This window comes from Phocoena sinus, chromosome 17, assembly GCF_008692025.1.
Source record: "Phocoena sinus isolate mPhoSin1 chromosome 17, mPhoSin1.pri, whole genome shotgun sequence".
In the NCBI taxonomy this organism is placed as follows: Eukaryota; Metazoa; Chordata; class Mammalia; order Artiodactyla; family Phocoenidae; genus Phocoena; species Phocoena sinus.
In genome coordinates this window covers 16,039,061-16,060,980 of record NC_045779.1, presented here as the reverse complement: position 1 = coordinate 16,060,980, position 21,920 = coordinate 16,039,061, and the positions used below count along the sequence as shown (strand labels likewise).

Here is a 21,920-nt window from a genome sequence, read left to right as displayed (position 1 = left end):
GGTGACCTGAAGGCTTGCAAACAGAAGAGTGATGTGATAGAGTCTGTGTCTTGCAAATACACTTAGGTAGTACTTTGAAACTCTATTCAACAGGTGGTAGGTGGGGAGAAAAGACTCCAGGTGAGAAGTTATGAGGGCATTTTTATCTAAAATCATGTACTTATTTATATATTATGTTTTCAGCACAAATTTCTATCTGACACTTGCCTTAAGGAAAGCAGAGAATGGATAATATTAAAAATATATCACAGCAGGGCTTCCCTGGTGGCGCAGTGGTTGAGAGTCCGCCTGCAATGAAGGGGACTCGGGTTCGTGCCCCGGTCCGGGAGGATCCCACGTGCCGCGGAGCGGCTGGGCCCGTGAGCCATGGCTGCTGAGCCTGCACGTGCGGGGCAAAAAAAAAAAAAAAAAAAAAATATATATATATATATAAGAGCAGTATTGCATGATCGTGAGAGGGTGGATTTTGCAGTCAGACTAACCTGGGCTTAAAAAGGTCAGTTTAGGGCTTCCCTGGTGGCGCAGTGGTTGAGAGTCCGCCTGCCGATGCGGGGGACACGGGTTCGTGCCCCGGTCCGGGAAGATCCCACATGCTGCGGAGCGGCTGGGCCCGTGAGCCGTGGCCACTGAGCCTGCGTGTCCAGAGCCTATGCTCTGCAACGGGAGAGGCCACAGCAGTGAGAGGTCAGTTTAACAATGTAACTGACATGTGGGTTTTGAGAGACACCAGAGCAGGGGGTTGGGGGAAGGCTAGGAAGCCAGGATACTAGCCCTGCCCCTTACCAGTTAGCAAGTGTGATGCCCTTTATCTCTGCTTCCCGGTCTGTAAAATGAAGAGAATAATAGTACTGACCTGTAGGGGTGCGAGGATAGTTAAATGAGTGGGTAAAGCACTTACAACAGTCTGACTCCTAGGAAATACTTAATATCCATTGGCTGTTTTTGTTGTTATTGTTATTATCACATATGATCTCTGAGCCTCTGCTTTCCCCACTGTAAAATGGGGGTTATACCTTTTTCACTGGGTGTATTTCATCTAGTAGAGGCTCAAGGTTCTTTAAAGGCAGGGACAGACCTAAAATGCTCAGAACAGTCACTGCCATACTACATGCTCAAAGAATAGCAGCTATTATTAAAGAATAATACATGTTATATTTCTTTAAGCAAACATATGGCTACTGCGTACTGGCTGGCTACTGCAGTGTTTCCATGGAAAGAGAAGATGCTTCCTTCCCTTGTGAGATCTGCACATCTCTTAATAGCCTTTGCAGGTACTCTGAGTACCTGTGGTACTCAGTAAGTACTTTCTCAATTAATACACAGTGAGGGTAGGATTTAGTTCTGGGTGCTCCCGTGAGTCGGTGAAGAATGGGAAAAGGTATGATCTGAGATGTAAATTTGGTAGGTTGATTACACTTTAGGCAAGTAAACCATTTTTCCAGATTGATACGATTGAGGTTATGAACTCAAGCCAGCTCATCTGCTTCCAATCTTCATACACTAGTTTATTTTACCATCCGCTAATCTGCAACATACAGTGATACACTTTTGTTCAGTGCCCTGCTCTTCTGGGACTTTCCTATTGCTGTGCCCTTCACTGATTGTTCGGATCTCCATCAGAGGAATGATTAAGGATGATAAAACCCTAATTGGACAACGTTTGATTTTTCAGTGGTTTCATAAAAGGTATGGTAATCAAAGAAATTTGAAACCTAATTGTGTGACCTTAGGCTAGTTTTTAAACGTCTTTAAGCTGCAGTTTCCTCATCTTTCGAATGTGACAATTATAATAAATATCTCATGATGTTGCCACGAGAAGCAAATAAGCTATTGCGTATAAAGTGCTTAGTACAACGCCTGGCATGTGGTAAATGCTCAATATATATAAGCTATTTTTAAAGTGACTACTCTTCCACATGAAAATTCTATGTAAGTATTGCCTATGCCATAAATGGAGACTGTTATATTGCTAACTCAATTCTTAAAATTGGAACAACCTTTTCAGACCGTTGTGCCATGTTTCCATTCTTATAACACACTAAAAATGTTTAGATCCCGCTTTGGCATCTAAGTATAGGTATCTGTTAAACGTCATCAAGTGGCACATTTAAGATTTGTGTGTTTCATTATGTATATTTTCCTTAAAAGAAAAAAGGACCATAAACAAATATGAACTCTAATGATATGAGCGCTGAAGTGTTTGGGGAACTATATTATGTCTGCAGCTTATTTTTAATGCGTGTAGAATAAGGTGGTTTTATGAGGAATAGATGTGGGAAAGTAAATAGATTAAAATGTTAATGGTGAAGTGCTGGTGGTAGGTTTCTGGCTGTTCACTGTATAATTCTTTCAACTTTTCGGTATGTATGAAGATTTTTTGTAATAAAATATTGGTGAAAAAAGTGAACCTCAGATACTTAAAGTGTCCCGGGAAGGAAACATTTATTTAGTTTTCACTGCGTACAAAGCACTCTGCCAGGTTCCAGCACATGTACAATGAAGTATGACACTACCTCTGCCTTTAAAAGCTCACAGTCTGGTTGGGGGAGATAAGACTTTTTAAAAATTTTGGCAAAAACTGAAAGGTCATGTTGTGTCCATTAAATTATGAAGGCAGAGATTTCCAGTCCGTGGCTTAGAGATCCCCAGGAGTTGCAGGGCTAGTACTGAAAGTCAGCAAGTTCTGTGCGAAGAGCTCTGTCGGAAGGATGAGGAAATTAATAGGTCACATCCATCTTTAACTCTTTTTCACGTACGGACGTTCTGTTATGTTTATGAAAATATAAATTTTCTTGTCTGAAAATTCACAGTAGGTTTTTGTCATCGGGTACTTTCTCCATCAACAGATTAAAAATAGGCTATCATTTGGGTTCTGAAATGTTTTGGTGTTAGAAAGAGGGCTTCATTCTCAAGAAGGTTAGAAGCCACTGATCTAAACAAAAGTGCTCTCAGAGTTCAGAGAAAAGAGCTCTTCAGCTTGCTGAGGTCTGGCCAGGCTTCAAGAAGGAGATGGAATCTGAGCTGAGTGTTTGGGAAATGGGTAGAATTTGAATAGGTTGAGAAGGGATGGAATGCATTCTAAATGAGGGACCAATACGAACAAAGGTAGGATCGTTTGGGAGACTGGGAGGAGACCAGTTGAGCTGAAGAGGAACTGATAGTAGATAAGGTTGGAAGAATCATCTAGAGCCAAACTAGGAGGTGGAGGACCCTGAATACGAGGCTAAGGAATTTGGACTTTATCCTGGAGCCAGTAGAGAAGCCACTGAATATTTTGAGCGAGGGATTGATAGGGTGCAAGTGTCTTAGGTATGAATCTGGCAGCAGTTTCAAGGATAGGTTGGATTGAGGGAGAGATGTGCAACAGAATGGAGGCTCATCTGATCTGCCAAGATTTCGTGTGTTAGAAACCTGAGCTTGTGTGGCAAGAATGAGAATTGCCAAAAAAAAAAAAAAAAGAAAGTGAAATCGCAGGAGACATTTTACCGGAGCAGCCGTCACTTACCAAGTATCACTTCTTTTACCAAAAAGAGTCAACTAGTCCAGACCTCGACATAAATCATTGCACAGGGCTACTCCAATATGCTATACTTTCTGTGAATAATGAGTTTTGCAACAATAACATTTCTTGTTGGCCATGTTTACCCTTAAGTTCCAGTTTAGTCTGTGTATGTTGGTTTGGTTTTCATAAGGTTGTATTGCCGTTTTGTAGAGTTAATATTTTTCTACTCTCTTTTAAGAAAAAGAGGATGACTTTAAATTTTCAGAGGAATAATAATCATATTCCAGATTGTGATACCTCATTTTCCAAATGGGTATTAACCAGAGGTAGATATATACACACTTTTAGATAAGAAAGAGTTGAATGGCTGCTTATAATCTTTAATTTATTAATTCAATTATATGTCTAAAATGAGATCTATAAAATATATAAATTTGGGAATATTGCTATCTTGCACTTTCATATTTCGTGTAACAATTTTATTCTGTTTACATGTGCATTTGGTATCCCTTGATGCCACTTTTTGAGTCATTTGACACATTTTAAAAAAACATCGGGCTTCCCTGGTGGCGCAGTGGTTGAGAGTCCGCCTGCCGATGCAGGGGACACGGGTTCGTGCCCCGGTCCGGGAAGATCCCACATGCCGCCGAGCGGCTGGGCCCGTGAGCCATGGCCGCTGAGCCTGCGCGTCCGGAGCCTGTGCTCCGCATCGGGAGAGGCCACAGCAGTGAGAGGCCCGCGTACCGCAAAAAAAAAACCCCAAAAAACTCCATACATTTCCACTTTGGCCTCATGATTTGAGCAGTCATTAAATCTGTGAGTGATACTATCATTGAATCCAAACTATAACTTAATATTATGATGGTTATACTTTCGTCTTATAGGTTATTTGTCGTCTGTACAGCATAACTGTATCTCTTTAAAGGGCTTTTTAAGGCTTACTTACAGCAATAGCTAACATGTGTCTTGGGCTGATCATGCCCCACAAATTATTATTAAATCTTTGTGACTTATTTACCTCTCTTTTTACTGATTCAGGAAGGGTTCTCTCTAAACATACAAAAATTCCAATGATTGATATTCCTTTATGCGAATGTATCTTCTCCAAAGAGTACTTTGCTCAAAATAACATGAGGGGCATGTGTCCTGTAAGTGAGAGGCTTTACAAGAACCTGCACATACACTGACAGAGTGATACTTTGGGAAGAATAAAATGTAATCTTCTGTTTGATCATACACTGTGTGTTTAATTGCCTTATGCAATATGCCTAGTGGTATGAAGTCAGTTGTAATCTGTTTTTTAAAGTCAGTTGTACATTTTTACCTTCATCCATTCCTTCAATGAATATTGTGTTCCAACTATGTGTCAAGCATGGTGCTATGTTCTGTAGAGATATAAAAAGCTGGAGTTCCTATCGTGAAGAAATTTATAATATATTCAAACGGATAAGACTGTGAAATGTGGTTGAGTAGGATATGTGTTCTAAATGAGGTACAAGCTCAAGGAAAAGAAGAATCACCCCTGAGTAGTAGATTAGGCAAGACTTCACACAGCAGGTGGGACATTGCTTGACGGGAATTTGTAGAACCTTTAATGTCAGAAGGAAAGGCACTAGCCCTACTGTGGATTTGAGGAATCATTAAACATTCGGTAGACCAGTTTGGTTTAAATGTTGACTGTATATATGGACATGTGGTTCTTTGTAAAAGGGAGATAATAAGTGTTACACAGGAAAGTTAGGACAATTAGATGTGACCTTATATTTTGTAATATTCTTCTATTCTTGTAAGTTACCGTTTGTTATACAAATGTAAAATGTGTATGGAAGAACTGGCAAGGAAAGGAAAAAATAAAAGTATAAAAAGCTTGGTCTTAGAGTATAGAGGGCCTTATGAACACGATAAAGGAATGGTAACTTAATTTGGGAGAAAATGGAGAGCCTGCTCTTAGACCTCAGAGCCAGGAGTGACTCGCTGAAATCTCGGCTAAGGAAAGATAAGTATCTCTGCTCAAAATAGAGTAGAGACTGAAAAGCAAATTGGCTTTTCCAAGAGAAGAGGTATAAGGTAATTAGGTTAGTGGCTGTGAAATTAGGGGGGGAAATGGTTGTAAAGATTAGAATGGTAGAAATGATAGACTTGGCAATGGAATGTGAGGAAAGAGTTGCTGGGAGGAATCAGGGTGAAAAGGAAACTTTCTGTCTCAGTGGCATGACCATTACAAAGGGATAGAATGAGGAGTTTGCGTTTGAGCAGGTTGATTTGACCTTGATCCAGGCAAGGGCCTTGCATAATTGGAATGTGAAGATTGGTCCCTGTGAAAAAGTCATGCATGTGGATAGAGATTTGAGAGTTGTCTACGTGAAGGAGATTTTTTTTTAATTGTGGAAAGACATAACTGTGAGGGACAATTTAGATAGATGAGGAGGTAGAATTATAGAACCACAGAGTAGGCAAAGGAAGACAATCCAGAGAAAAAGACATATACAGGTTAAAAAAGGGAAACACTGCTGTGTTGTGTTGGTCAATGATGAGAAAAGTGTCAGAGGAAGGCCCACTCCACAGAAGAATTAAGGAAAATCAGGATGGAAAAAGTTTGCATCGGGCAATTAGGAAAATCCTTTTAGTAAAATAGTAGCTATAAAGGGATGATTCAAAGGATTAAAGACAGAGTAGATATTAAGGACTTGAAGGCAAACTTTCAGAAAACTTAGTGATGAAAGAAGGGAGAGAGGTAGATCATGCTTGAGAGAAGTTTTTTTTAAAATCAGGGCAGACCTGCCTTATTTATTGGATTTAAAAAAAAATTTTATTGGAGTCTAGTTGATTTACAATGTTGTGTTAGTTTCAGGTGTACAGCAAAGTGAATCAGTTATACATATATCCACTCTTTTTTAGATTCTCTTCCTGTATAGGTCATTACAGAATATTGAGTAGAGTTCCCTGTGCTATATAGTAGGTCCTTATTAGTTATCTATTTTATCTATAGTAGTGTGTATATGTCAATCCCAGTCTTCCAATTTATCCCTCCCCCTCGTTCCCCCTGGTAACCATAAGTTTGTTTTCTACATCTGTGACTCAATTTCTGGTTTGTAAATAAGTTCATTTTTACCCTTTTTTTAGATTCCACATATAAGCAATATCATATATTTGTCTTTCTCCTTCTGACTTACTACACTCAGTATGACAGTCTCTAGGTCCATCCATGTTGCTGCAAATGGCATTATTTTGTTCTTTTTTTATGGCTGAGTTATATTCCGTTGTATATATATCCCACATCTTCTTTATCCATTCCTCTGTTGATGGACATTTAGTTTGCTTCCATGTCCTGGCTATTGTAAATAGTGCTGCTGCCTGTTTTTAAAATTAGGGGAAGTAGAAGGAAGTAGTCCCTCGAGATGGAACGATTGAAGTTGTTGAGACCAAACAATCAAATATTGGAGCATTGTTGCAGAGAAGGTATGGATGTGGCATAAGAATAAAGGTATAAAATTTAAACGCTGCTAGAGGAAAGAAAACCTCTATTGAGATTCATCAGTGGGAAGATGGGAAATGTTGTAGAAAGATCATTGAAAGATTTAATGCAGCTTCTACATTCTTTATAAAATAGTTGGTGAGGACATGTGCTAAAGAGGATGGGGGATGAGGTGCGGTTTGGAGTTTTGAGTAAAGTAGAGAAGGCTTGATGGAAACTTTCAGGCAGAAGAAATGGAAAGGTGGAATTGTCAAGCAACAGGATGACTCAGAAGAATACAGAAAGCATACATTTTAGTGGATTCAGTTAGCGGGTGAATTGTGGTCTCCTCTCCTATGCTCAATCAGCCAGAACAGAGCCGAAGAGTGAACAGTAAGAGATTGCCGATCCCGAGAATGGAGCTTGGCGAAAAAGATGCTTGGAAAAATGAGGTGACACTTGGGATTCTAGGGTGGGAGTTCTGGGTTCCAGACTGGGCTGGTGTGGTTGGAGTGGGAGAATGGATAGGGGTTTAGAAAGACGGGATATTCTGAGGAGCATTAAGAGCTAGTCCAGCAGAAGTGAGCAAATGAAAAAGGTAAAAGGTGGTGTTATTTAGAGGCAGTGCAGTTCTAGGAAGTGGTGTAGCTGGAGTATTTAATTACCAAAGTGGAATGAAAGTAAATCTCATTGAAATAGAAGAGAGAGAGGAATCATAAAGAGTAGTAGAGGGATAATGAACAGAGTTTGTAAAGTCCTGGAGCATTGAAGTAGGAAACAAAATAGAGAGGAAGACCAAGCGTGTGTCAAGCAAAGGCAAGCTGTACTGTCACAGTTAGAAGAAAAGTTATGAGCTTAGATACTACCTGGGGAGGATCTACGGCTTACCCAGGCTGGTGCCTTTGCTGCAATCCTGGGCAAATTTTTTTTATTTTTTTTTTTTAAGAAGATGTTAGGAGTAGGAGTTTAATTTATTTATTAATTTTTGCTGTGTTGGGTCTTCGTTTCTGTGCGAGGGCTTTCTCTAGTTGCGGCAAGCAGGGGCCACTCTTCATCGCGGTGCGCGGGCCTCTCACTACCGCGGCCTCTCTTGTTGCGGAGCACAGGCTCCAGATGCGCAGGCTCAGTAGTTGTGGCTCACGGGCCTAGTTGCTCCGTGGCATGTGGGACCCTCCCAGACCAGGGCTCGAACCTGTGTCCCCTACGGGGGCGGGGCGGATTCTCAACCACTGCGCCACCAGGGAAGCCCCTGGGCAAATTCTTAACACAGAGGCCGGCTCCCAGTCCATCAGGCACAGCTGTCCTCTGGGGGAGAACGTGCTTTAACTGCCCTCTTAATTTATAGTGAGAAATACAGCTAAGCAAATGGACTGGGTGCTTATCTCCTCTGATCAGTCTGTCATCTTCCTGGAGATAATGTGACTGCAACATTCAGATTTTAATGAGAAGTTGCTTGATGAGCAAGGAATCATGGTATGATGGGTTCGTTGGATGATCTTTATAGCTAAAGTCCCCAAGCTCCAGTGATCTGATAGCTCTGTCTCCAGTTAAATTTATGGTGAACAAATACAGGGTTCTCTTTTCCATGGGCCACTAAGCAGTGCTGGAGAGAAATGCCCACATTTTCTCCTGGAATCCTCTATCACAATTGCCATGTTCGCCATCCTCCCACTAGCCTCTTTCTTCAGAAATATTGTAATGACTGACGTATGTGTTTTCTTTTTTTTTTTTTTAATTTTTAAAGGTTACTTTCCTTTTACGGTTATTACAAAATATTGCCTATATTCCTCATGTTGCACAATGCATCCTTGAGCCTATCTTATACCCAGTTGTTTGTATCTCCCACTTACCCACTCCTATATTGCCCCTCCCCCCTCCCCAGTGGTACCCACTAGTTTGTTCTCTATACTGTAAGTCTGCTTCTTTTTTGATATATTCATTAGTTGTATTTTTTAGATTCCATATATAAGTGATATAGTATTTGTCTTTCTCCAACTTATTTCACTTAGCATAATGTCCTCCAAGTCCATCCATGTTGCTGCAAATGGCAAAATTTTATTCTTTTTACGACTAACATTCTATTGTGTGTGTATATATATATATATATATATATCTATCTCACATCTTCTTTATCCATTCATCCATTGATGGACTCTTAGGTTACTTCCATATCTTGGCAATTATAAATAATGCTGCTGTGAACATTGGGGTGCATGATCTTTTCAAATTAGTGTTTTTGTTTTTTTCGGGTACATACCCAGGAGAGGAATTGCTGGATCATATGGTAGTTCTATTTTTAGTTTTTTGAGAAACCTCCATACTGTTTTCCACAGTGGCTGCACCAGTTTACATTCCCACCAACAGTCTACAAGGCTTCCCTTTTCTCTACATCTTCTCCAATGTTTGTTATTTGTGTTCTTTTTGATGATAGCCATTCTGACAGGTGTGAGGTGATATCTCATTGTGGTTTTGACTTGCATTTCCCTGATGATTAGCAGTGTTGAGCATCTTTTCATGTGCTTGTTGGTCATCGGAAAAATGTCTAGTTCTCCTGACCACTTTTTAAAATTGAAATATAGTTGATTTACAATGTTGTGTTAGTTTCTGCTGTACAGAAAAGTGATTCAGTTATAATATATACGTATTCTTTGTCATATTCTTTTCCCTTATGGTTTATTACAGGATATTGAATATAGTACCTTGTGCTGTTCAGTAGGACCTTGTTGTTTATCTACTTTATACATATAGTAGGAAGTGGATGGACCTAGAGTCTGTCATACAGAGTGAAGTAAGTCAGAAAGAAAAAAACAAATACCGTACGCTAACGCACATATATGGAATCTAAAAAAACAGTACTGATGAACCTAATAGCAGGGCAGGAATAAAGACACAGATGTAGAGAATGGACTTGAGGACACAATGGGGGAAGGGGAAGCTGGGATGAAGTGAGAGAGTAGCACTGATATATATACACTACCAAATGTAAAATCGATGGCTAGTGGGAAGCTGCTGCATGGCACAGGGAGATCAGCTTGATGCTTTGTGACGATCTAGAGGGGTGGGATAGGGAAGGTGGGAGGGAGGCTCAAGAGGGAGGCGATATGGGGATACATGTATACATATAGCTGATTCACTTTGTTGTACAGCAGAAACTAACACAACATTGTAAAGCAATTATACTCCAGTAAAGATATAAAAATAAAAGAATAAACAAATGGTACCTAATTAAACTAAAAAGCTTTTGCACACCAAAGGAAGCCATTGACAAAATGAAGACAACCTACTGAATGGGAGAAAATATTTGCAAATGATATGACCCATAAGGGATTAATAGCCAACATATATAAACAGCTCGTACAACTCAACATCAAAAAAGCAAGCAACCCAATTAAAAAATGGGCAGAAGAATTTGCAGCAACATGGATGGACCTAGAGATTATCATACTAAGTGAAGTAAGTCAGAAAGAGACAAATACCATATGATATCGCTTACACATGGAATCTAAAATATGACACAAATGAACTTATTTACAAAACAAAAGCAGACTCACAGACATAGAAAACAAACTTATGGTTACCAAAGCGGAAAGGGAGTTGGAGGAGAGGGATAAATTAGGACTCTGGGATTAGCAGATAGGTTTACTTAATATAATCATGATTTAGTTCTTCCTCTTGAGTTACCGCCAAGTTACCTTGATTTGATTTTGGCTGTCCTGAGGCAGTTGCCCTAATGGTTGATCTTAGACAAGTCACTTAGCTTTAGATTCTTCTGATTTACTTTTCAAAGGGTAAGCTTAACTTTAATGTGAAGTTTGTAACAGATTCTGTCCCAGAAGAAACGCTTTGATTCCTCATAATTACTTTAATAAAGACACTCTAATGATAGAAGTAACTAGAAAAACATGGCCTCTGGACCTAGCACGGTGCTGAATGATTTTCAAGCATTTGTTTTTTTTAATCTTCTCGTGAGTATGTTATCCCCACTTATAGAGAAGGAAGCTGAGGCACACGGAAGTGGAGTAGTTTTTCCAGGTTCATACTGTTAATAGCAAAGCTAGATTGAGCTTTAACTGATAATTCCAAAGCTGGTGCTTTTAACTCTTTATTCCTTCCTTATTCATTCATTCATTTATTTATTATATTTTTTAACTCTGTTCCCTATTGCTCCCTGGTACTATTCCCCAGGAGAAGGGCTTTCAGGGTAGGTAGGTATAATACTACTGCTACTAATGATGATGATAAGTATAGTTTCAGTTCCTTATTTGTATCAGGTTCTTTACTTACGTTCTTATGGATCCTTATTGCATTTCTATAATATAGATATTTTCTTTGCTTGTGATGAGAACTTTCAAGATGCACCCTTCTAGCAACTTTCAAATATGCAGGACAATATTATTGACTGTAGCCCCCATGCTGTACATTACAGTCCCACGGCTTGTTTATTTTATGACTGGAAGTTTGTACTTCTTGACCCCCTTCACCCATCTCACCCACCCACAACACTCCTCTGGTGACCACCAATCTGTTCTTTGTATCTATGAGTGTCTGTTCTCTTTATGAGTTTTGTTTTGTTTGTTCGTTTATTTTGTTTTGTAGATTCCACATATAAGTGAAATCGTATGGCATCTTTCTCTTCTGACTTGTTTCACTTAGCATAATACCCTCAAGGTCTATCCATGTCGTCACAAATGGAAAGATTTTATTTGTTTTACGGCTGAGTAGTGTTCCATTGTGTGTGTGTGTATATATATATATATAGATATATATATATATATATACACACCTACACACACATGTGTATGTATATATCACTGTAGATATTACTTTAAAAATATTTTATATGAGATAATTAAGGTTGAAGATATCATATAACTTTTACAAAGTCTTATAGCAGGTAGCTGGATTATTTGCCTCCAAAACCAGAGTGCAAAGAAATTGATAGATGGAAGTTTGTGGCACTTCTGGAGGGTAGCAAGTTGCCCAGTATAACTCAGGTCTAAAGTACATGGACAGGTCAAGCTGTTGAGGGGATCAGGGAGATTAAAGGGGTAAAGGAGAATTTCTGAATATTTTTAAAGGATGAGTAGGTCCTTAAGTATCAGATGGAAGATTGGAAATTTGGAGTGGTAGGAAAAAGAGAGACTCTTGAGTGGTGGCAAAAGAGACTAAAAGTTGTTATTTTCTGATAGACTGAAGTCATGTAATGCAGGAAAAAGTATGGCGGAGATAAAAGAGTTCTACCATTATTTAGAGGAGAACACGTCACTCAGATTTTTCTTTTCAGATAAATAGCTCAGATGGGATCATTGGTCTCAGACATGACAGCAGTTGAAATCTCTCAAACTTAAAAAAAAAAAAATTCAGCATGTTGTGTTTTTAAAGTCAAAGCTTTGGAAAGGTGCTCTATTATATCACCTATGGCATATTTATAAATGTCATGGCGCTAGTGAGGATGGGTAAAGTTCTGGGGCCAGAGATGATTCTTTTTAACTTTCTGGTGGGTGTATGCTTGGCCACCACAAAGCCAGCAGTGGTCTCTGTTTATTTGGATTTCATTCAGAAACTATTTTCCATCACAATAAATCACCAGTCTCTTTAGCATCAGGTGTCTGGTGATCACAGATTCAATTACAGTACCTGATAAAATCGCGAATATCCTGGTAGTTTCTTTATATACTGCCTCTTCTCTTCAACAGTGAGCCTTTTAAAAACTTGGGTTCATCAGGAAAAGGGAGTCTTTATTCTTTAGTGTATAGATGAGTATATTTGAACAATGGCAAAAAGCAATGGGCTGGGGGCCTAAAAGAAAAAGTATCCTCTTCGTTTCCTTCCTATTCTTTTTGCCTAGTTTTAATGGCATTGCAAGTATAATTGAATGCGCCTCTTGGGAGTGAAAGCTGTACTTGATTAAGCTAATTATGGAGAGTAGCTGGGGTAGGTCTTGGGGTACAGGAGTAGGAATGGTTTGGCGTAGTCAAGCTTTCGTGAATTTTATAGTCCAGTCTACAGATTCATAGACCTTAGATTTGGCCAAGACTTAGAAGTCATCTGGGCTAACATCTCACACTGTAAATTTCTTCTTCACCATCTTTCCCAGGCAGACGGGTAGGCGTGGACTTTCTGCTTGAGATCTTCCAGCAAGTTCACTAGCCTGGAAGCGTGAACGCTCTAGGAAGACAAGAACTGCAGGGGTTTTGCCTTGCACCGTGTCCACCATGTGTGGCAGTGCCTTGCTCTGTTGTCGAGTAGCTCTAATTATTGGGAAGTGCCGCTTACTGCTAGTTTTCAAGACTTGGAATAAAAAATATCCAACCTGAAATCCCATTTCTGCCACTTACTGTGTAACTTTGGGCAATTTCCTAACCCCTCTGATTTCAGTTTTTGCCTGTGAAACAAGAAGGCAGTACGTAACTAGTGAGTTTGTGTGTTGTGTTCCGAGACCTACTTGTAGAATTGTTTAAAGAGATTAATCAAAATGTCTGCAAAGAATCTGACACATAGTAGGCACTTTGTAGGACCCATTCCCCTTGGGCCTAATTCTGATCTTTTTCTGGGTGTGTGGTATTTGATACTGAGTTCAGATCCCATGGTAATTTGTCCAGTATAGAGTGAAATAGAACCATTGTTTTTTATGTACAGGGTGTTATATGAGTTCTTTTTAAAGGGGTAAAATAAGGATGTGGACAACTGGGTATGAAACCGTGCACCAGCAGTGGTGTCCCTGCCTTCCTAAATCTGTAGCTATATAATGGTTATGAAGAGCAAAATCATTAGGTTTCCTGGAGGCGTGAAGAGAGGAGGGAAATATAGGCTTATATCAGAATTTATTAGCATCAACTAAGACTTCTAATCTGAAACAACTGGTGGAAAAGAGAAAATTTCAGTTACACTATTGTTTGGTCTACATTAAAACAATCAATGGAAGTGATTCCCTTTGGACTCACTGGTTTTATTTTTCAACTTGGTTTAGAGACAGTCTAATTTTTTTTTTGAAACTGACTATCTGTTGCAACTATTTATAATGTGAATTTTAGAATTACTCATTATGCACTCGTAAAAGATTTGAAGGCCCAAGAGGGTGAATTTGTCCTTTGCCTGATGTTTATAAGAGATTGGCAGTGTTGAGAGAAGGAAAAGCTTCATTTTCTCCATCATCCTTTCCCATTCCAGAATGTGTTTACTTGGTGAGAGAAGCCACCCCAAATATTCTCTTGTTAGGGCCTTCATTTTGGGAAACATGTTATTGATTTTTAAGTAGCCTCTAAAGTATTATTACACTCTTCTTGAAAACCTGTTAATAGAGGTGTATAACTTCCACAAAGTAGGCTAGGCAAATTCCAGTGATAGAACTTCACTAGTAGTTTCTAGGGAAAACAATGATGCTATTTTTTTTTATTATTTTAAAAAAGCTAAAACTAGGGGAAATAGGGTTCTGAGGTGTTCTGCCTTATCTGTGGGGATGCAATAATCCCCTCACTATATCAGTATAGTAGATTTGCTTTGGAGAACCTATAGCATAAAGATAAATGTTTTTAGTTTACAGACCCAAGGGACTTTACTGAAGGTTATGCTTTCCACAAACTGTCTGCTATTGTTATTTTGAAATGGAAGATTTTATTTCTGCTTCATTTATATTTAGTGTGGTTTCGGTACTAAGTGTACATCAGACCTTGATGAATTGTCGTGGCTGGGTGGTAATAACAGTCCATTAAAGTGAGCACTCTGTTTTTTAGCCATGCTGGATAACTGAGAAAGGGTGTGTGTGTGCGTGCACCTGTCCTTGAGCATCATGAAAGCTGGTGTTATCTCCCACTTCTTCAAGTCTTTCTCTTCTATCCTTTGGACTCTATTTGGCTGAATGGCTACAAACCCAAGGAAATAATTTCACATCCACATCATGTAAATTTTGAGACATAAGTTATTTATTTTAGTAAGCAATTTAGTAAACATTTAAGACAACAATGAATTGAACTACTTTTAAAGTGTTTCTATTAAAAGGTAACTTGCCACAATAGATTGTTTCCTTAGGAAGAAAAACTTAACATGGAAATTTCTTTTAAAAAGACTCTATTAGGGATATTAATCTGATTTATATTCAAATACGAAAAGATTGATTTTTAAATGATTTTCTTATAATTATTTTGAATGTTATATCTTCTCTACTGTGCCTTTATAAATATTAATTGGATATATGATATATGTTGTTTATTTTTGTAGTTAAAACAGAGCCAATGAGCAGCAGTGAAATAGTTTCAACAACAGCAGACGGGTCTTTAGACAATTTCTCAGGTTCAGGTAAGGAATAAATATTAGATTTTCACAGTAATATGAAACATAATTTTTCCTAGTTTACATATACAAATATATGTGTGTATATGTATGTGTGTGTATGCATGTGTATGTGGATATATGTGGATATCATCTGTGTAATACTGTATAGTTTTTCTCAGCGTCACATATTTGCAATTCTGATGTTTTTGTTCGGTGTGATGAAGTGTTTGCTGAAAATGTTGGTATTCTGTAAAGGAGAAAAAAATCAAAAGGGGAATTGTTCTCCGTCTCCTCTAAATTATCTTTATTATGTTGATGACTCCTTCCTTCTGTCTCTCATCTGTGCGATTTTTCTTTCTTTTTTAACAAATTTATTTATTTATTTATGGCTGTGTTGGGTCGTCGTTGCCACATGCGGGCTTTCTCTGGTCGCAGGGAGCAGGGGGCTACTCTTGGTTGCGGTGCGCGGGCTTCTCAGTGCGGTGGCTTCTCTTGTTGCGGACCACGGGCTCCAGGCGTGCAGGCTCAGTAGTTGTGGCATGCGGTCTCAGTAGCTGTGGCTCGCGGGCTCTAGAGCGCAGGCTCAGTAGTTGTGGCGCACGTGCTTAGTTGCTCCGCGGCATGTGGGATCCTCCCAGATCAGGGCTCGAACCCGTGTCTCCTGCATTGGCAGGCGGATTCTTAACCACTGTGCCACCAGGGAAGTCCCTATGTGATTTTTCTAATCACGCACAATTTGGCTTCTGATAGCCCCTAAACAGACTTGCCACAGCATCCTCCTAACTGTCATGTCAACTAGAGATCAGACTTTGTCAAGCAGCTTTAGATCCTTAATTAATTTTTTAATCTCTTTCCTTTTGAGAAAGCCTGCCTTCAACAAACAAAACATACAAGTTTCGCCTCCATGATGATGCAATTGCTGATAAGGAAGTGACTGTGATAATCAGTTCACTGTGAGGATCTGATTGTATCTTTTCCAAATTACCCAGCTTGGACTCTTTCAATTAAAACTCATTCTTATCAGAAGTAATTCTTCAATTTTTTAACCCTTTTCAAGTGATTTGCTGTGTTTATGAGACCTCTCCGTCGGAAATGCTATACTTTTCTAAGTTTGTGATGGATTTCGTCTAGCTCTTGGGATCATTTCACATACACTCCAATTAGGAGGAGTTATAAATAGATATAAAATGAAATGCAAATGCACAACTTTTATGCTGGAGGCAATAAGGAGATAACAACAGGTGTTACACTCATAGTTCTTTCATAAAGCATTTACTAGAATTTGACTTATGTCAGGCAGTGTGCTTGGTGCTATTATGGATTCAAAGGTCTATGAGAACGGTCCTGCCTTGCGACTTAATAGGGCGAAGTAATCACCAGGCCATCATAGTACAGCTGGATAATGCCGAGGGAGGCCCGGGGACCCCTAAGAATACCCAGGAAGGACCCAACAGAGACCGAATTGGGGTGGGGTGGTCAGGGAGGGTTTCCTGGAGAGGATGCCTGCACTCAGCCTTAAAGAATGTGTTAGGAATAAAGCACATGTAGAATTGAGGATGGGGAAGATGGACGGATGGAGTGTTCCATGGGAGGAGACCAAGGCACGGAGGTGTGGAACTTGGAGGCACCACTGATGGTTCAGCATTCTTGGTGTGTCTGGTGTGAGCAGTGCGGGGTGTGCTGCACGGAGAGGAAGGGACCAGAGTCTAAACAGGCAGGTGTGTTCCACGTGGCATGTGTGTTTTATCCTGAGTGCCACGGGAGGCATCAGGTTGTGTGATCACTTTTCCTTATGGAAGGACTCAGGCAGGATGGAGGGGAGGCTGGGGAACTGAAGGGGAGAGAACAGTTAGGGGTTTTTGCAATCATTTTCACAAGAAGTGCTGAAGACCTGAGATAGGGTGCTGGCAATGGCTGTGAAAAGGTGATGGATTGAGACGTATTTATGAAATAGAATTTATGGTCATAGTGACCAATGAGCATGGTGGGGATGAGTGAAGCAGAGAGAAAAGGGAGGAGTGAGGGAATCTGAGAGGTATGACTGAGGAAGAAAGGTGGTAGCTTCTGTTTGGGGCTTGTTAGTGGTGATTTAACATGCACCTGAAGATGTTGGAGCTCAGGAAAGATCTGGAATGGAAATTCTGAAAGTGTACGGAGAGTTAACGCTAGCAGGGTATAACAAGGTTGAAGACAGAACCCAGGGAAAACCAATACACAAGAGATGGGTAGAGGATAAGATGAAAGCACAGGTGGTTGGGGAAGAAGAAAAAGAGTATTGAAATGGAAGTAAAGGCAGGAAAGATACTTCAAGGAAGCACTTCTATATGATAGATTCATATACAGGTTTTAAAAATGGTTTTTTAAAAAAACTTAATGACATGAGAAAATGTTTACTTATATTAAGTGTAAAGCAGATTATAAAAGAGTAATATGTTCCGTATAATCACAGTTTTGTTTAAAAAGACATTTATTTGTATGTATTTGTGTCTGTGTGTATGTGTATAAAAATTAATGGTCGGCTCTCTCTGAATGGTGGAATATAATTTGAATTTTATTCCTTCTGCCTTTTTCATATTTTTCTGCAGAGCATATGTATAATATTCATACTTTTAAAAAGTAATCATTTTAAAGTACAAGTTAAAAATCACATACTAAACTGCAAAGAGATAATTTTTTTTGAAAGTATCTGTGAATCATAGTATTGCATCATGGTTTCTCCTGATTTTTATCACAGTACTGTGGGGAAGAAATTCCTCGTTTTTAAGAAATACATACAGAAGTATTTATGAGTAAAGGGGCATCATATTTGCAACTCCAAAAAAATGTGAGTTATATATGTGCATAATACACACATATATAGAGAGAAAGAGAATAAAGGATAAAGTTAATCTCATAAAACATTACCATTTGTGGAATTTGGGTGAAAGATACCTGGGAAGTTTTTCTACTATTTTTGCAGCGTTTCTCCAGTTGTCAAATTATTTCAAAATAAGAAAATAAAAAATGAGAAGCATGGATGAATTTAAACTATGGCAGTTTCAGTGGACAAGCAGGCTTCATCTCCCCTTGTGCCCGCTGGCCTACATGCCCTACTTCTGTGTCTCCAGCATAGTTCCTAGCAGATAGTATGTGCTCGTAAAGTTTATTGAATGGATTAATGACTTAATGAATACAATGAGGAAGTGGAGACAGGAAAGAGAAAAATGTCTTTCACGTCGATAAGTGGTGAAGGGAGAAGAAGAGAAGGTAGTCTGTTAGAAAGAGGGCTGGAGGGTTTGGGATGGCATTTAGGTCAGGGTGTTTTGGGGCTGCCAGCACGAACTTTGTAGAGGCAGGGGTGAAAGGTAGAGGTGACCCTGATGGGGCAGCAATGGCTTAAATTCAGAACAGAAGTGGGTCAGCCTAGAAAAGGAATAACTTTCCCACAGAACTATCAGGGAAGATTGATGGAAAGTAACGCAGATGAGTTTGAAGTGGAGGAGGAGGAGACAAGACTTTGAGGGAATTCCTGCCTGATTCCTCTGTTCGAACCTTCCAGTGGCTCCCATTCATCTCTGAGTAAAAGCCGATTCATTACAATTAGCCTGCAAGCCCCATCAGACCTTACTGCCTGCTTCCCTTGCCTCCTCCTGTTCCTCTAATGAGGGCCTCTGCAGGGGCAGTGCCTCTTCCTGGAACACGTCTCTGCACCTGCCCGACTGCTTCACCACCTTCAAATCCCACCATTGAGGCTCACCCTGACCACCTTACTCAGTGTTACAAAACTCTTACTATAGACTTCCAGAATCCCCCACCCACCCAATAACACTTCGAACCTTTTACAAACTGTATCATCCACTTGTGTATTAGGTTTATTGCTGGTCTCTCACCCCCACCAGAATGTAAGCTTGAGATGGCAGGGATCTGGTCTTCTTTTGTTCATTTGTATCCCTGACACCTGAAAACGTATCCAGCATGTGTTAGGCACTCAGATATTTACTAGCTAAATTATTGAATACATGAATGAATGAATGAATGATGGCTTCTACTTTTTTCTCTGAAGTGACTCAATATGAGAAGAAAATTGAGGATACCAGTACAAGACAAGTTTCAAATAACTTCATGTATCTAGGATAGACAGAAAAAAGTGAAGGAAGGGGATAATAAATTGAGAGGGGATAAGGATGTCGGGGGCCTGCCTCTCTTGATGGGTTGGAGAATAGATGAGATGGGAATAAAGGAATGAAAATTCTGGAAAAAGAGGATGTTCCTTCCTTAATCTCAGAACTCAGTGAGGCCTCCACCTGATGCTTCTGGAGTTGGTTCTCTGTACTTCCCTTCCTCAGCCTTTATCACTCCTTTAAAAATTACTTTGCATCATCTCTCCTCCTGCTAAACTGTAGCCCTATGAGAACAGATACTGTTTGTCTTGTTCACACTTACAATCCCAGTGGCCGTCATAGAATGGAGCTCATACGCAGTGGTCAGTACATGCTTGTAAATAAACAGATGCAATCAGTGCTGTTGTGGTTTAAGACTGGAATGGAGAAAGAGGTCCAGGATGTGGTCTTGAGCTTGTTGGTTGACGTAGAAGGCCAGAGTTGAGGCCAAGACAGAAGTGAGAAAAGCGCTGGATGCATGACCCAAGATGATTGATGTTGGGATGTGTCAGGGGACACAGTCAAATACTAAAGTTTTTTGATAAATGCCAGGAAGTGCTTAGGAGGTGGGTCATTCATGGAAGTGTTAAAGAGTTGTCAGGAACCTCTGAGAAGGGAGGGTTTCGAGGGAGAGCAGAAAAACAATGATTTGGAAGAAACAACAAGGAGGGTGTGTTTGTAGGTCTTTGTTATCCTGGAATCTGAGAAAATGAGCAGCCTCTACTGGGAAAAGATACGCCGGAGAAGTAAGGGCCTTGGAGGAGGGCTTAGCGGAAGGTGGAGGAATAGTTTGGTGAAGAGACTGAAGCTGTAGAGAATCTCATTTGCCATAGATTGATGGTCTGTGTTGGACGCAGAGGAAAGGATCAGGTGACCTGGGGAACTGGGTCAAGGCATAGGAGGCACAGAGCACCATGGGGATGGACCTTCATTTACTGTTGTCTTTTACTTTTTCTCTTCCCTTCTCTCCTCCTCTTCTCCTCCTCTTTTTCTCCTTCCCCCTCCTCTTCCACCCCCCCTTCCTCCACATCTCCTTCTCTCCCCCCACCTTTCATAAGTAAAGATGTGAAAACCATGGCCTGCTGGAGTGGCTGTTAAATAGGACTTAGGGTTTATAAGAGGAAGAGGAGGCTGGAGAAAGCAATCTCCAAGAATTAACTCCAAGATGGTCTTCACCTCTGTGGTCACTATGCCTACCTTCCTTCTCTATGATAACTTAAAAATTCACATCCCTAATATTCTGGGTATCTTAAGGAAATAGCAAGGATAAGGAAGATATGGAGTCATCCTGACACTGGTTATAGCTGTTTCCACCTTTGTCCTTCAAGGAACCCTAGCATCTTAAAGCATTAAGGAGGCAGTGAGGCTCACTCTTCTCCAGTGAAATCTCCAGGTATCCTGGTGTGGGGAAACTGGAGGAGAGAGGTTGATTTTCCAAGGCATGTGGTTGAATTGAAAAATGCAAGGTTGTTTATTGTGTTTTTAAAACACAGTGACGTTCTGCTCATTTACCATTGACCAATGAAAAGCAATATTTTAATGATTAAAATGTTAAGAACAATTGGGGTTGAAAAATAATGTGCTTTGAGGGATTACAAAATGTCTTTGCCTGCTGCGGCTCTCACTTACACAAAGCCCAAATTTGTTATTCATTTGTTAAATAAAATGTCAATTGATATGGATTCATTCAACATTGATGTCTGGGGGTATTCGAAAATTGGAGATTTCTAGAGGAGAAAAAAATCATATCTGACAAATATGATTTCTTTGTTTTCGTAATTGTTCATGAAAAGATCTACCTTTTGGGATCTGATTCATTCATTCAACAGTTCTGTATTGAGCGCCTACTGTGGGCCAGGAAATGTTCTAGACAGTGGGAATATAGAGGTGAAAAAGTAGACAGGTCCCTGCTCTCATGGAGCTTTCATTCTTGTGGGAGAGACAAATGATAAATAGGTAAGTGGTAATATAAGTAAATAGGCAGTGAAAAGTGCTCTGAAGAAAACGAAAGCAGATCAAAGACTATGGTGAAGAGTGGGTAGGGGTGTCTTTTAGAAGGAAGGCTTCTCTAAGGAAAGGGCATCTGAGCAGAGGTCTTAGTGAAGTGAGGGGAATACGTTTGGGTTAATCAAAATGAAACAGGATAACAGGGTTTGGAGTTGAGGACGAGGAGGGGTTTGACATGATGATCTAATTTATGTTTTTAAGAGATCACTGTTTGTCATGTGGAAAATTCTCTTTGGGAGAAGGGTGGGAAGAAGGTAAGGAGAAGCAGGGAGACCAGAATTTCCTGGTGCAGAAGAAGAGGACTGTGTTAGCCCACGTGTTTCCTGGAGGAAACACTGAAGCAGGATGCAGTGTGCCAGTATCCTATCTGGGAGGGGAGGGAAGGTGAGGTCAGGGGGCGGTGCCCTGGCTGCCCTCTCTGATGGCCACGGCCAACGTTGGTGACTGGAACAGAGTGGCAGACGAGAGAGAGCGAGAAGTTGTCACTTTTAGCCTATATTTGGAGGGGAGAGCTGACTGGACTTAGGATAAAAGGGTATGAGGAAAG

General features: G+C 40.1%; 1 protein-coding gene across 7 annotated transcripts in view; it reads left to right on the top strand.

The window, feature by feature from the left end:
* Positions 1 to 21,920, top strand: part of EYA1 (EYA transcriptional coactivator and phosphatase 1) — a 330,392-nt gene that overhangs the window by 186,480 nt on the left and 121,992 nt on the right. For all 7 annotated transcript variants that reach the window (XM_032609853.1, XM_032609847.1, XM_032609851.1 and 4 more), the window contains one exon: positions 15,174 to 15,251. In XM_032609853.1, coding sequence (XP_032465744.1) covers positions 15,174 to 15,251 — 78 coding nt within the window. The remainder of the gene's footprint in view (positions 1 to 15,173; positions 15,252 to 21,920) is intronic.